At 43.7% G+C, this 16,138-nt stretch overlaps 1 protein-coding gene across 1 annotated transcript in view; it reads right to left on the bottom strand.

The window, feature by feature from the left end:
- Nucleotides 1–3,409: 3,409 nt before the first annotated feature.
- Nucleotides 3,410–16,138, bottom strand: part of ARHGEF16 (Rho guanine nucleotide exchange factor 16) — a 64,445-nt gene continuing 51,716 nt past the window's right edge. The window contains exons 8-15 of the mRNA XM_044282129.1: nt 14,929–15,058; nt 14,722–14,796; nt 13,893–13,985; nt 12,855–13,006; nt 9,303–9,509; nt 8,467–8,543; nt 6,705–6,806; nt 3,410–5,193 (exon numbers count right to left, since the gene is read on the bottom strand). Of these exons, the coding sequence (XP_044138064.1) occupies nt 5,054–5,193; nt 6,705–6,806; nt 8,467–8,543; nt 9,303–9,509; nt 12,855–13,006; nt 13,893–13,985; nt 14,722–14,796; nt 14,929–15,058 (976 nt within the window). The 3' untranslated portion in view covers nt 3,410–5,053. The remainder of the gene's footprint in view (nt 5,194–6,704; nt 6,807–8,466; nt 8,544–9,302; nt 9,510–12,854; nt 13,007–13,892; nt 13,986–14,721; nt 14,797–14,928; nt 15,059–16,138) is intronic.

The following is a 16,138-nucleotide window of genomic DNA, read 5'->3' as shown; positions in this document are numbered from 1 at the left end:
GTTCTTTGGTCGACCCCACGGGCAGCCCTTACCGCCCGTGGTGCCGCCCCTACCACTCCCACCCTATATTCCTTGTACTATGGGTGTTGTTATGGAAATATTTTGTTCTCTCCCTGGTTGGGGTTTTGGGGGGACCCTCCGCTGCCCTGATGTTGCCCTGTTATTTCTCACTTATATCTCTGTCATTATTGACACAGCAATATTGTTCTCACTTACGTAGTAGGACAAATGTCCTTACATTTTATCAATTGTCACTCCACCTACCACCTTTTATGTCCATATGATATGTCTTTTTCTATCATGAATACATGATTTGGGTTTTTTCAAAACTATAGAGATCATGTTTTGATGCAAAGTTATACTATTATGTCCCTTTCCAGTATTATATGTGTGTCCAACCATCGATCCATCTATTTTGACTGTATTGAGTATGTATTCATTACAGATGGCAATATTTTTAGTGTAGATTGATATGGATTGCGCTTTAATCATGTGTTAAATTGTTCTGTAATAGACATGATACTGTTAATTATGAACATTCTAATTATGTCCTGTCAATCATGGATTTTATTGATTATATACACAATATTTGACTATGTGGAAATCACTGTATTGAGTACATACCCATTATGGATGGTAGTATTGTATCTATCGTGGGTTGCGCTATAATTATGTGTCAAATTGTTCGGCAGTATATATTATATTGTTAATCATGTACATTTTAATCATGTTTTGTCAATCATGGACTCTATTGATCATATACATATCATAGATGGCACATATATTTATTATTAATTACATTATTCACTTAGGATGGTTATTATGTATTTTTCTCCTTGCACGATTATATATATATATATATATATATATATATTCTTAAGATTTACGTTTTAGTATTTTTATTTTTTCTATGGTTCGCTTATATACCACTTTTTTATATCACCTTTTGTTCGGGGGATGTCCCACTATGTGGGCGGGCTTTAGCCCTATTTGATATATAGTAATATAAATGGAGTTATTCCATATGTATACACATTTTTTCGTATTCACAATTTTACTTTTTTTCACCGATGCTATGCGCTCTGGATCACATGGGACCCATTGTGGAGATAAAGTATCCTTTTTTGCAGTATCGAGCAGGTCCTTCCGAAGTTTTCCATCCATTGTTGTGAGGTGCGGGTCACCTGCGTTCCACTGGGTCGCGGGGTGCGCATGCGCTGCACGACGCCATCTCGACGCGCTCCGTGACGTCTGCAAGTGTCACGCATGCGCGGTATGCAGGCGTGGATGCGCTGACAGATGACGCCGTGGATCATGGTGCTCTCAGCGCCCGAGTTTGTGGACCACAGGTGAGTCGTATCCTGTTAATATCTCCCCACCATCCCACCCCCACTCTAGTCTATTTATACCCTGCCGACTTATCATCCAGTACCTCCTGACGAAGCCGTGTAGGTGAAACGCGCGTCGAGGTCTCGCGCTCAGGGTCTGCTATCCATCTCACCACCATGTCTTCAGGTACGTTCTGTCATTAGTACAGCCCCACATCCTTTATAGGGTACCCCTATATACTTTCACAGTGGGTCCCTCTGATCGAGGCGCATGTCATCTTTGTGATCTAAACAGTGATTCTTACTCGAGACTGTCTATTATCTGTAGTCCAGGCGCTTAGGTTATTTGGTATGTGGGTGATTGCTCACGGGTTACCAGGCATGGTCTTTCTGTACTCTGTGTACATAGCCCTATGAGGGCGACCTTTTTGTGTCACACTGCCTTGGTCATCCTTGAGCCTCACGCTTTGATTCATAGGCTGTACTTACCGGTGCCTTATATTGCACTGATATCTTGGTGGTTATTTGGTGCCATTGGCCCTGTGCTTCTCCGTAAACTGTATACCATCCTGTCGTTTCCCCATATGTTGTATTTTATTAATAAATGACATTTTTGATACATTATTTCCACTTGTTTGTTTTGGTCTATTCTGGTTGTGGTACAAGTGGAAATTGTAGCTGCCTAGTTGACAGAACAGCCTTTGTGTAGGTTAATTTCATTTTTTAGAAGTCCTTTGGAAAATAAAATAATCAAATCTGTTGGTTTTCCTTTGCACCACCCACATATGATAAATCTTCCCAATTGTATGATGTAAAATACTCTGCTGTGCACTGATGAGGGACGATCACCCCGAAATAGCTGTCTGCAGATGAGGTGCTGACTTATTTAATATCCAAGTCATGTCTCAAGGCTTAACTAAAGAGCTGAACACTGACTTATAGGATAGCTGCCTTACATCTGGTGGCATTAGAGGCGGAGCTTGTTAAGAGCTCATTTGCATCCCTTACCTCTCAGAATTCCAGAGGAGCATGTATGGCCTGTAAATCTCCTCACACTGATTAAGGCGCTCTCTCCCTAAGGCCTCTTTCACACAACCGTTTGTTTTTTTTTTTTCGCTTTGCGGGACATTTTTTGCGTTCTGTATACGGAACCATTCATTTCAATGGTTCAGCAAAAAAACAGAATGGACTCTGTATGCATTCCGTTTCCGTTCCATTGAAAGAAAGAACATGTCCTATTATTGCCCGCTAATCGCGTTCCGTGGCTCCATTCAAGTCAATGGGTCAGCAAAAAAAAAAAAACGGAACACATACAGAAATGCATCCGTATGTCTTCCGTTTTTGCGGAACCATCTATTGAAAATGTTATGCCCAGCCCAAGTTTTTCTATGTAATTACTGTATATGCCGAACGGAAATAAAAAAACGGAACAACGGATCAGTGAAAAACGGACCGCAAAACCTGAAATAGCCATACGGTAGTGTGAAAGAGGCCTAAGGAGAGTTAGTTCCCCCCCCCTTACAAAGGAAAACACATGCACACATAAAATGGAATTACACTGCCACCTTGTGTTCACTTTTGGGCAAGGTAATTCAACATTGTTCCAATCCTTACTTTACCATCTACCGAAATTATATAATAAATATCTTTATCGAGTTTCTGCTCATACACAGCAGTCATGCAAGGCTTCAGTATGAAACATGGCAGATAGGCAGATCAGTAGCCGTCCACTCTCATGAGACAAGGGTCAGTGAGATTTAGATTCTCAGATCTAACTGAAGTCATTCATCCTAGCAGTGCCCTAATGAAGTAAAACTAAAAAGTAGCCAAAACACACACAAAAATAAATAAAATCATTCATTAATAACAATGTAAATCAGAAACACTGCAGATCCATGGACACTTCTATTTCTTCAGCCATATAGATATTTCCTTTATACCACTGCCACCTCTGTATACTGTATGGTTATGGGCATAAAATTTGTGCCCCCCTTGGCATTCTGGCCCTCAGGTTTATTAGCTTACATCTGCATTAACTTGAGAAGAGGAATCTGTTAATAACAAATCACTGATCAAAAACAATAGGGCACCGTGGAAAACTTGTTAGGGGCCATCATAAATCACAGCTTAATACAAAGATGCACACACAGGTACATACAATATAAATAGAAGGTTTTTTTACATGTACAAATAGCAATAGCTATAGATACACATGTACCTACCTTTATACATGCATGAGCATGCATACGCACGCCCAGCTCCACTACAATAAAATGCTATGTCAATAGATGCATCATATATGGTTCTACATACATTTGCATTGTTTATTGATGGGATTTCACATACATACATACATAGATTGAATTTAAATTGCACATAAACAAAGGAGGGAAAGGTTCAAATCATGAAATCAGGGACCTTGGACAAACTCCATCATCATTGGCCAAAATCAGACCAAGCAGTCTAATAATGAAGCCACCACTAGAGGGAGCTAGCTGCATACAGTTGAAATAAAAAAAATTAAAATAAAAAGAACCATAACCATTAATGGCCCCCTAGTGGTGGTTATAGGCAAACAACATTAACATTTAATTCTATGGCTAGATAGCAGTTGGCGCTCCGGATCCCCTGCAGAGACATATTAAGAAATTAATCGGCAGAGAAGGTTGGATCTGGAACAGGATGTTAGAGCTCGTTTACATGTGGCCTCTACACAGATGACGAAACTGATCTCATTGCTCCCTATTGCGTAAGTGCTCTGAGCCCATAGACATTATACCGTCATATGTGGCATGGTTAGACCCTCATTGAGGATTTGGGAGGGTTTGGTGCCAACACAGCAATGTACCCTGAACACTACAGTCCAGTATAGTATATCTTCCATGTACATTATCACAGCTATAGTAGCCTGCCTACATTCAGTGCGCTGCCTGTGCTGTTCATAGTGCGCCCTGCGCTAATGACTGACATTAGAAGTCTAAGGCAGATTGGTACACCATAGATTTTTCCAGAGTGCGGGTGCCCACAGAGAGGGCTCCGAGTGCCGCCTCTGGCACCCGTGCCATAGGTTCGCCATCACTGCCATAGAGTAATCCTACCCAGAGCTGCAAATTCCTATTCATTTTATTCACTCAACAGAAGTGGGGAATCATGAGTCTCTGGAATAAAGCCACAATTCCTATATACCAGCATCTACACAGAATCCTTATCCGCTCGATAGTGGTTCAGTTAAACCCCTGTAAAATATATACAAAAGTTAGGCCTCATACAAACGCATCCCAGGCACAGAATACCGTCCTACAGCTGTCAATGGCTGCCTTGTTACAGATCCATACAAGGCACAAAATGATTGCGGCAATATTGCTACCGATAATTCTTTACATTTCTGTATTAAAATTTTTTTTTTTTTAAAGTACAAAAACTAGAAAAATTAAAAGATCTGTTGAAAAATATACATAAAGATTGTGGATCTCAGATAAAAAGAGAAATTATACTCCAGAAATCAGTAATAGAGGACACCAGAGAAAGACGGGTGAGCACCACATCATCCAGTCCTGGGGGGGTAAAGTTGTAGGATTCTTGATTTGAAAACTGAGCTGAGTCTCGTGAACCGGAACAATATTCCTGCAAACATAATACCGCCGTGGTAGCTGGCGTCTCGGTTCTGCTGTGTGGAGACGTCGGCCGTATAGTTTGTGTTAATGCTCCACTCATCCCCGCCTCATCTACACGTCCGTTTCTATCCTCAGCCTCTCCATTCGTTTAACGTTACGTTCCACCGCCATTTGGTTGGTGATTTCCTTGGCACAACTCTGAGGAAACCATCCCCTTTCTCCATCTCGCAACCTCTCCCCCTGATACCAACCTGAATATAAAAAATATAAAAAGTTTAGGTCAATTGGTTGTCAGGCTCCACCTACTTTGTACCTTAGCGCAGCTCCATCTTAAAGCTCAGCACTCTAGGGCCACATTTGGAGTAGACAAAAACGTGGGCTCTAAGCATACTCTTCCAATTCTTCTAGTTGGAGCCTAACTAGGAGAGGACTGGCAGGACATGTGCCCTGGGTTCAAGGTTAAGAAGGTGGTGGGCACAAATCCACTTTGCTTTGGTCAGGGGCAGAGGAATGAGCATTTGCTTCAGGGATGCTCAACCTGCGGCCCTCCAGCTGTTGTAAGACTACAACTCCCACAATGCCCTTCTGTAGGATGATAGCTGTAGGCTGTCCGGGAATGATGGGAATTGTAGTTTCGCAACAGCTGGAGGGCCGCAGGTTGAGCGTGCCTGCTTCAGGCGAAGGAAGGCCTAGATCAGGGATCCCCAACCTCCGGCACTCCAGCTGTTCTTAAACTACAACTCCCAGAATCCTCCTTTAACTTCTGAGGGTGTTACCAGAACAGCCAAGTAAGTTTGCAGGCTGGGAGTTGTAGTTTCACAGCAGCTGGAGTGCTGAAGGTTGCTGACCCCGGGCCCTGGCCTAGATACCTGAAAGTGTCCCTCATCCCACTACCATCTATAGTACTGTAACCTCCTGAAGGAGTTCGTACTTCCAAGGAGTCAAGCTCTCCCATTGTTTATAGTGACCAGTGGCATACTTACTATGGAGGCAGAACACACACTCTTCACAGGTCTGCTTCCCAACAGAAATCCATGGCATTCCCTTCAGCTGCCACTAGAGGGAGGTCAGTGCAAAGAGATATTTACAGCGGCCACTGAATTAAATGGTAACCGATAAATTCTTAGGCTACTTTCACACTAGCGGTTTTTGCGGATCCGTCATGGTTACAATAACACAACCGCCTGCATCCGTCATGAACGGATCCGGTTGTATTAGGTCTTCTATAGCCATGACGGAAAGTCAATGGGGGAAGGATCCGTTTTCTATTGTGTCAGATAAAATGGATGACAATGAATGGGGACAAAACTGAAGCGTTTTCTTCCGCTACCGAGATCCTATGACTGATCTGAATAGCAGAATTGAAACCGCTAGTGTGAAAGTAGCCTCGGAGCTCCCACTAGTGATGGCTGCAGGCAGACCGTTATCATGAACTGAAGGGAAGCAAGAGAGCTGCATGGAGGAGGTTTATCACTGGATTTATACCAGTTTTAAATATGGGGTTCAGAATAAATACCATAATAACAAAGCACCTATTCCACTTTTTTTCGGCACAGAAGGTGGGCAAAATAGGTGAAATGGAGCACAAGTTTTTTAAATAAAAAATAAAATAAAATAAAAAATAAAGTCTTCCACCTAATAAAAAATAATAGATATACTGTAAACTGACTGCGGTGGGGGTGGGGTTAAGGGGCCTTATTAGGTTTAGCTGTAGGGCCCTACTAGATCTGTGTCCCTGCATATAGCCTATAACATATATTACCATCTTCCTCCTGGAGGACCAGAACAACATCGGCTTGCTGGAGGGAGACTTCATCGGCTTGTTTGGCCATATACGCCTTTGTGATTTCTACTTGGCGCAAACCTGAAAGAGAAAAAGACATAGGTTCATCCAAAGTATCTAAAAACCAACAGGCTAATATTTGGGGTCTTCAGAGAGCAACGTTTATGTTCTTGTATACTGTTCTGCTGCATGGAGAAAGGGGATTCACTACAAGACAGGTTCACACAGGACGCAACTTAGGGAGAGGTCACATCACCGCTTCATTTTTTCCTCTTTTCTCCTGATGGATCAGAAGAACGGAAAATGAAACTGAGATGAGACCTCTCCCTTACTGATTATTTTACTCCGCGCTTAGTAAACAGTTGTTAGCATTTTGGGTGCACATAGCGGAATTAATTGCTTCATGAACACCTTAAAAAGGGACGTCCAGCGGGAGAGATCCTTCTCTTGACACAGTGACCCAATGATTGGCTGAGCAGACATCTTTATACATTTCCTGCAAGTCGAGACGGGACCAGACGTGGAGAGCAGAGGGTTTGACAACCCCTTTAATACCTTACCCCCAAATGCCACTTTGATTACCAAAACCTAAATATTCATTTAATGTATTATGCATTTGCACACGGCAATACTTAAAATGTTTATTAAGCTCCTATGGTGCTAATATGCCTGCTTGATGACTGGTTCTGGTTCAAGGTGAATAGGGTTTCCGGGTCATTAGGTACCAGATAAATGCCTATTTTTAACTTTCTTCTTGGGAACAAATTTAAACCTGTCCATGAAATAATCCTGGAGAACCTCTAATGGTACTTTTAGAAGACCGAAGAATGCATGGAATGAATGAATTCCATTAGGGCTGATGGTTACTTATTAACGTGGGAGGATTGTGTCAACACAGAAAGTACTAAAGCGCAACAAGCTGAAAGGAACGAGAAATCTCCCTGAAGTAAGAGCTCACACCATATCTGTTACAGAGCTCCAAATCCCCTGCCTCTTTTCTCACAGCCATAGAGCGAAAGAGCATCGGTCAGCAGGATCAACCCCATTAAACCAGACATACTGTTGATTAATATACCCGTCTTGTGAAAATTGGTTGCAGTGTTCCCAAAAAGAAAAAGAAATAAAAACACTTTGCCTTGGCTCTGCTAGTAGTCATTGATAGCATTCCTTGTTTAAGGCCTCATGCACACAACGAAATTCGCTGTGCGGTCCCCAAACCACGGATCTGCAAAATATGGATGCGGTCTGTGCGCCGTCCGCATTTCTTTTTATATTTTTTTGCAGACCCATTGACTTCAATGGGTCCACATTTTGTGGAGATATTGTATCTGTTTGCAGAGCGGACATATGGATGTGGAAAGCACACAGATGATCCACGTGCTTTCCACATCAGTATGTCTGTTCTGCAAAAAGACAGAACATGTCCAATACTTGGGTGCACAGTGTGGACTACAGACCCATTGAAGTCCATAGGTCTGCAAAAACAAAGTGCAGATGCAACATGGACAGTATGCTTCTTTTGTGGATTTGCAATTTGGGAACGTAAAGTAAATACGGTCATGTGCATGAGGCCCAAGTGTGTTTACAGAAATAGCCGTCAGTCATGGATAGGTGCTCGCCCCCAAACTGTACACAGTAAGAAATCAGTCTTCCTCCTCTTGGCGGCTGCAGAGATTTCTGGGTGAACTGTAAGTCAATGCAGGGGATTCGGAGATCTGGAAGCTCTAAGTGTAACTCTTACCTGCTGTCTTGGATCTGCTGTATCGCTTATTTTCTTCCTGTACCTCAAGAGCCGTAATCCATCGTGCCCGGTCACTTCTGCAAAACAAGAAAGGACAATATTAACTGAGAAGATGGCAAACCAGAGCTATCTGACCCGCTGATCAGTGAGACGGCAGCCAGGGGGCGCCGGAATCTTGTGGGTTTACATGACCACACGGCATAATGGGGGTGGCAGCCCAGACAGCGGTATGTCCTTAGTAACTATCATGAAGATACTTTCATTACTTCACAGTATTAACTCACTGCACAACACCTTTAATGCTATTCTGATGGACTTTTTATGTTGGGCGTATACGAGAACCAAAAAACTGTATATTAATGTATGTCTCCTTGTATTTACTATGGACACAATCGCAAGTAACCACACTGCCATGGGAGCAGCTAGGACTATGGCTAGGAGGGGGAAGGGGGCATTGGAAACCTTTCTGCTGCACGCGCCTCCACTGCCTTGCCCAGTGTAGCGATCCTATGCTGCACTGCCCTGTGATGAACACCCTTGTAAAGCCAGTGTCCTGCTAAAGGTGCTGCAAAGGGGATTGACCTGGAACCAAAAATGTTGTGCACTCGACTCTCTCAAAGTCAATTTTCAAAAGTTGGCAAGTTAGGATTATAGATTTTAAGGAGGTTCTTCTAAAACACCCTTGTGACACAATCAGTATATAGGCGCGGATGGGGAGGGGCTACAGGGCGATCTTGGCAGGCGACCAACAATCCTTATGTAGCACTGTGCAGTCCCTGAACTCCATGCAGAACTAGTGGACACAAAGCATCCCATCTCCCCCCCCCTTCACGTACAGGGTTTCCGCTCCCAGCACAATTTGCTCCGTTCGTCCTTCACTGTTCTTCCTCATTGTAATCTGGAATAGAAACAGCCCTGTTGGACTTCGGTTGCCAATGGTCCCGGTTTTTGAGGACACAGGGATCTGGTTGTCTTCATTGTCAATCATATCAACTGCATATTCATTGGTCTTCACATAGTCCGTCACCGTGTAGCTGTCCTCACTGGGGAGTGAAATTCAGAATACAACATATAAGAACTGACAAGAAGGTTTTTTAGATTTGACATACAAGAATTTTCCCTCTGTTGAAATCAATGATGAACATTACCATTCTGTTTGGAAACCACAAGAAGAAGGCTTCTCGACTCCAAGGATATATGACTCAGGATGTACAAGATGTTGGCAGAGTCTCACACAGAAATATATTGGATTAAAGGGATTATCTTTCAACTGCAACCTACAAGCCCTATTACGTGGGAAGGTGGGGATTCTCTGCTTGGAGCAACCTTCTGCAAGCCTGTCCTGCAAGAATGGTACCAGTTTGGTAGACCCTATGGTACATTACATGGATGGCCATGTGTGGTACCCAATTCAGGGGTACAAGTGACCTACAGGTCCTTCTAAAAAAATTAGCATATTGTGATAAAGTTCATTATTTTCTGTAATGTACTGATAAACATTAGACTTTCATATATTTTAGATTCATTACACACCAACTGAAGTAGTTCATGCCTTTTATTGTTTTAATATTGATGATTTTGGCATACAGCTCATGAAAACCCAAAATTCCTATCTCAAAAAATTAGCATATCATGAAAAGTTTCTCTAAACGAGCTATTAACCTAATCATCTGAATCAACTAATTAACTCTAAACACCTGCAAAAGATTCCTGAGGCTTTTAAAAACTCCCAGCCTGGTTCATTACTCAAAACCGCAATCATGGGTAAGACTGCCGACCTGACTGCTGTCCAGAAGGCCATCATTGACACCCTCAAGCAAGAGGGTAAGACACAGAAAGACATTTCTGAACGAATAGGCTGTTCCCAGAGAGCTGTATCAAGGAACCTCAGTGGGAAGTCTGTGGGAAGGAAAAAGTGTGGCAGAAAACGCTGCACAACGAGAAGAGGTGACCGGACCCTGAGGAAGATTGTGGAGAAGGACCGATTCCAGACCTTGGGGGACCTGCGGAAGCAGTGGACTGAGTCTGGAGTAGAAACATCCAGAGCCACCGTGTACAGGCGTGTGCAGGAAATGGGCTACAGGTGCCGCATTCCCCAGGTCAAGCCACTTTTGAACCAGAAACAGCGGCAGAAGCGCCTGACCTGGGCTACAGAGAAGCAGCACTGGACTGTTGCTCAGTGGTCCAAAGTACTTTTTTCGGATGAAAGCAAATTTTGCATGTCATTCGGAAATCAAGGTGCCAGAGTCTGGAGGAAGACTGGGGAGAGGGAAATGCCTGAAGTCCAGTGTCAAGTACCCACAGTCAGCGATGGTCTGGGGTGCCATGTCAGCTGCTGGTGTTGGTCCAATGTGTTTTATCAAGGGCAGGGTCAATGCAGCTAGCTATCAGGAGATTTTGGAGCACTTCATGCTTCCATCTGCTGAAAAGCTTTATGGAGATGAAGATGTCATTTTTCAGCACGACCTGGCACCTGCTCACAGTGCCAAAACCACTGGTAAATGGTTTACTGACCATGGTATTACTGTGCTCAATTGGCCTGCCAACTCTCCTGACCTGAACCCCATAGAGAATCTGTGGGATATTGGGAAGAGAAAGTTGAGAGACGCAAGACCCAACACTCTGGATGAGCGTAAGGCCGCTATCGAAGCATCCTGGGCCTCCATAACACCTCAGCAGTGCCACAGGCTGATTGCCTCCATGCCACGCCGCATTGAAGCAGTCATTTCTGCAAAAGGATTCCCGACCAAGTATTGAGTGCAGAACTGAACATCATTATTTGAAGGTTGACTTTTTTTGTATTAAAAACACTTTTCTTTTATTGGTCGGATGAAATATGCTAATTTTTTTAGATAGGAAATTTGGGTTTTCATGAGCTGTATGCCAAAGTCATCAATATTAAAACAATAAAAGGCTTGAACTACTTCAGTTGTGTGTAATGAATCTAAAATATATGAAAGTCTAATGTTTATCAGTACATTACAGAAAATAATGAACTTTATCACAATATGCTAATTTTTTTTAGAAGGACCTGTATATGCCCTGGACTGTCCTCATTCAGGACTCTTAGCTGAAAACATGGTTATTGCACGTTATTATTGCACTGTTTGAGATCAGATGTATGTGGATATCAGGAAGTAACAGGTTACATAGATATGGTGGTGCGTGTTGTACTGTGTCTTCTCTCACAGGAAGATGACTCTTGCAGAAAATGTCATTACATTGTCATCATATTATGTCTGGTTTACATGTAGAGCCATGTGGTGGGACCTCTCTAGCAGGGAGGGAGTACATAGTCTTTAGGGGTGGACTTAGCGTTCAGCCTACAGCAGGGCATGGTGGGAATTGTAGTTTTGCAACAGCTGGAGAGCCACAGGTTGGCCATCCCTGGACTATGATATCCGAGTCGGTTCCACTCTGCTGTTTCCGACAACATAGCAGCACAGGAAGCTATGCAGTATAACTCCCATACACTGCTATACAACTCACAAAATCAGCGAAGCGCAGCCCGCTTGCCCATTGCCATGACTCTGTCTACTCCGGTCTGTGCTTACTCATGTTATACCCATCTTGGTCATGACATGTGAATAAGCATTTAGGCTTTGTAACCTCTCTGTATTGAAAGCAGAAGTAAAGAAAAGTTGTGAGTTTTAAAGGGGTTGTGCAGGGCCACGACATTGATGACCTATCCTCAGGTCACAAATATCAGATTGGTGGGGGCCGGATGTTCTTCAATGTTTACCGGCATGCAGTAATGAATATGAGAGGAAGCTATAATTACATTGCGCCATCGTTACAATCTAGACAGCTTGCAGGTAAACACTGACGAGGACGCAGCCATTGCTTGATCATCTTGAAACCACTGATCGCGGCGCTGCCAGGAGTCAGACCCCAGACGATGTGATATTGATGACCTATCCTGAGGACAGGTTATTAATATCATGACACTACACAAGTCCTTTAAACTGCACTCTGCATCTTAGTGTATTTCTCTCCCGCATCTCCATGACATTTGACCCCTGGGGGATGAACTACACATTCATAACGCGTGCCACAGGAGCAGTAACATGTGCATTGCAATTTTTGTGTGTCTGGACCCTGGAAATGAGTAGGTATCCTCAGGATAGGCCATGAGGATCTGATCTGCTGGAGCCCGATACACACCCCACCTCCACCGATCAGCTATTCTGCAGTAGTTTCGACACAGGAACTAGACAGCGCCATCTATTGTGTAGTGGACAGAACTGGTAACTGCAGCCAGTGCTGCTCTTATTGTAGTGAATAAGAGCAACACTGCAGTTTTGGTTCTTTGGTTTATTTTACCTGTGGAGAAGATTTACCAGAAAAACACAGCATATTCCTCCTATCAATCATTGTGTTCCACTTACCTTTTCTTTTTTGTTATTATAAGAACATCATTAAATAGGAAGAGATAGCAGACGGTTCTCCCAAAGCCTTTCCAGAATACCCCGGCCTCTTCCAACAGGACGAGCTCTCCTCTCTTCAGGAGCCAGCGAGATGCAGATATCAGAGGGAAGGGCTATGGAAAATGGTGAGGCGATTGGATAGAAAGAATTCAGAATTAAGATGTGTATCTAAATTGGGGTCACCCATGAAGGGAACAACACCTCTACTCGGTGGCCAGAACCCATCAGGCTGGCTTTAGAGCTTGACTCCAATTTAAAGCCTGCACAGTAAAATAAGCATTTAAAGGGCATCCGTCACTAGGAAGCTCCCTATCCAACACTGTTTGTGCAGTTCCCATTTTGTGTCTACCTTAGCACACTAAACAGCCAATGATATCACTTAAAGGGGTTCTCAGCAAAAAAATATTTACTGACTTATTCTCAGGATAGTTCATCAGTATTGGATCTGCGGGGGCGTGACACCTGGGACCCCCACCAATCAGCTATTAGAAGAGGCCTTGAGTGCTGCAGCCTCTTCCTAGGCCATGTGACATCGCTGTGCATCGGTCACATGGCCTAGTTGCAGCTCAGCCCCATTCAAGTCAATGGGGCTGCACTGCAATACCAAGCACTACCACTATATGATGTATGGCACTGTCCTTGGAAAGCTGCCGGAAGAATGTACCGCTCACCAGAGCTTCGGTGAGCGCAGCGGCTCCCTGAAACAACTGATTGGCGGGGATGACTGGATGTGGACCCCTGCTGATGTGATAATGATGAACTATCCTGAAAATAAGTCATCATTATCATCTTATCCAGTATAAACCCTTTAACTTCATGTATGGGTGACCATCAATTTAATAAATCTATAACATTTCAAAATGTAGAAATAAGATCTAGGGACAGAACTAGTAATAATGATCACACCATAGCAAATGGTTCCTCCTACCCATGCAAGTGATTTACCTTTGAAGAATATCCCCCAGCACATGATTACGTTACACAAGCCCTATCCCTTACCTTGATTTTCCCAAACTCTAGTTGTGTTTGTAAGGTATACATCTGCTCCGTCCTCTCCATCTTCCGGGCCCCCTCATTGCATTGTTTGACCAACTGCAAAATAAGGAGGACATTCTTACTCTTCAAAAAGTAGAACAGAGACACAAGAAAGATGGTAGAAGCTAATATTCCCTAATAGAGTCACACAGGGATTAGACCTGATGTCCACATTCACTTGAGTGACTCTTAGTTCGGAGAAAAGATGTTGGATGGGCAAAATGGCTCCAACAATGGGCCAACCACCTCATATCGGAGTATATGGGGTTGTCCAGTGTAATTGCACTCCTCCGTAACGTTCCTTCCTATTCAAGTGAACGTGACAGAGACGCTGCAATGTTGATAGCGAGCAGGTAAACAGTGAAGAGTAGTTAGCACTCATATGAAAGCTGCGGACTCTTCCAGCAGCCGATTGGCAGGGGTGCTGGGAGTTGGACCACCACCGATCTGGTATTGGTGACCTACCCTGGGTATAGATCATCAATATCAGAAACCTGAATCCCTTTAAAGCCTGTGTTTGTTCCACTATTACATTTCAGCGTCTCCCGGCAACAATCCATAAAAAACGGACAGTTTGATGAATGGCGTCTATGTACTAGGATGAGAATCGGACAAAAGTAGAGCATGCTGAGGTTTTCTGCACATGGACCGGTGGTCTGAGCAGAAAATCAGACGTGTGAATTGGCTCATTGACTAATGTGTCAGTGTTCAGTCCACGTGCTGTTTGTTCTACACTTGGAGGGCACATAAACATTGCTCGTGTGAAAAGGCCCTTAAGTACAGAACTACTTACCTTGCTGATGGCCTTCAGTGCTCTAGTACAAGCTTCATATTCTGGAGAATAAGGATCTACTTTTTGACATATAGTCTGGAAAAAAACATTGAAAACCGTTCTTGATAAAAATGTTCCAATAAGAAGTACAGACCAGAATACACACGCTACATAAACTATAATACATGGGGTTTACGTGATTTTTCATCACTCAAGTGCATTACTCACATCCATCAGCAGGGGGAGCCGAGTAACTCTCTGCATGGGAAGGATCAGGAAGGAGAACATAGGGAGACCTCCACATTCCGGCTTCATCTCAATCTGCTTCAGCGTTTCTTTGAAGGCCACATTTGTAGTTCTGAAATGAATAGTGAAGAATTTAGAACATGTGCTATGGAATTTCTCTGTAGATAGGTTCACCATGGACATATACTGTATGTAGAAAGCAGGTGCGTAATCTGAAGCTCCTAGACTGCAGTGCAAAACTATCTACAATATGCCATTTATATCATATGTAACAGAGTGCCCTTTTTTGGCAATTTTTTATTTTTGTTATTTTTTATGGCGTTCACCTGAGGTGGTAGAGTATGTGACATTTCTATAGAGTAGGTTGTAATAGGGTCCCCTATCTACAATATTCTATGTATATAATATGTAACAGAGTGCCCTTTGGGCCTCCTCGGGCACGATGCCTTGGGTGCAACTGTAACGCCTGTACCCCCCACAGCTAAGACACTTTCAATTATCTCTAGATGCTTATAGGGAACTGATCTTTGTGTTGTGTTTATATTTTTTTGCTTTTTACGGAGTTCTCCTGACAGGTTAGATCAGGGGTGGCCAACCTTACAGACACAAAGAGCCAGAAAAAAATCGTATGACTGCCAGGAGCCACAAGCTATACATTTACACAAATATGCGTGCACACGACAGTATTACTGAAATTGGAGTTTTCAAACATTTAAAAGTGCATTTAAACCACCTTTCCTACCTGTAGCGTAGACAGCTTTAGTGAGACTTCTGGCAATCTTTGTTTTTCCCAATGTGTTTTAATATTGCTCAGATGACCGCCCCCTATGCTCAGATGACCGCCCCCCCTATGCTCAGATGACCGCCCCCCCTATGCTCAGATGACCGCCCCCCCTATGCTCAGATGACCGCCCCCCCTATGCTCAGATGACCGCCCCCCCCTATGCTCAGATGACCGCCCCCCCTATGCTCAGATGACCGCCCCCCCTATGCTCAGATGACCGCCCCCCCTATGCTCAGATGACCGCCCCCCCTATGCTCAGATGACCGCCCCCCCTATGCTCAGATGACCGCCCCCCCTATGCTCAGATGACCGCCCCCCCTATGCTCAGATGACCGCCCCCCCTATGCTCAGATGACCGCCCCCCCTATGCTCAGATGACCGCCCCCCCTATGCTCAGATGACCGCCCC

This window comes from Bufo gargarizans, chromosome 2 (genome assembly GCF_014858855.1).
Source record: "Bufo gargarizans isolate SCDJY-AF-19 chromosome 2, ASM1485885v1, whole genome shotgun sequence".
Lineage (NCBI taxonomy): Eukaryota > Metazoa > Chordata > Amphibia > Anura > Bufonidae > Bufo > Bufo gargarizans.
Note: the sequence above shows the minus strand (reverse complement) of the source record. Positions and strands in the feature narration are given on the sequence as shown.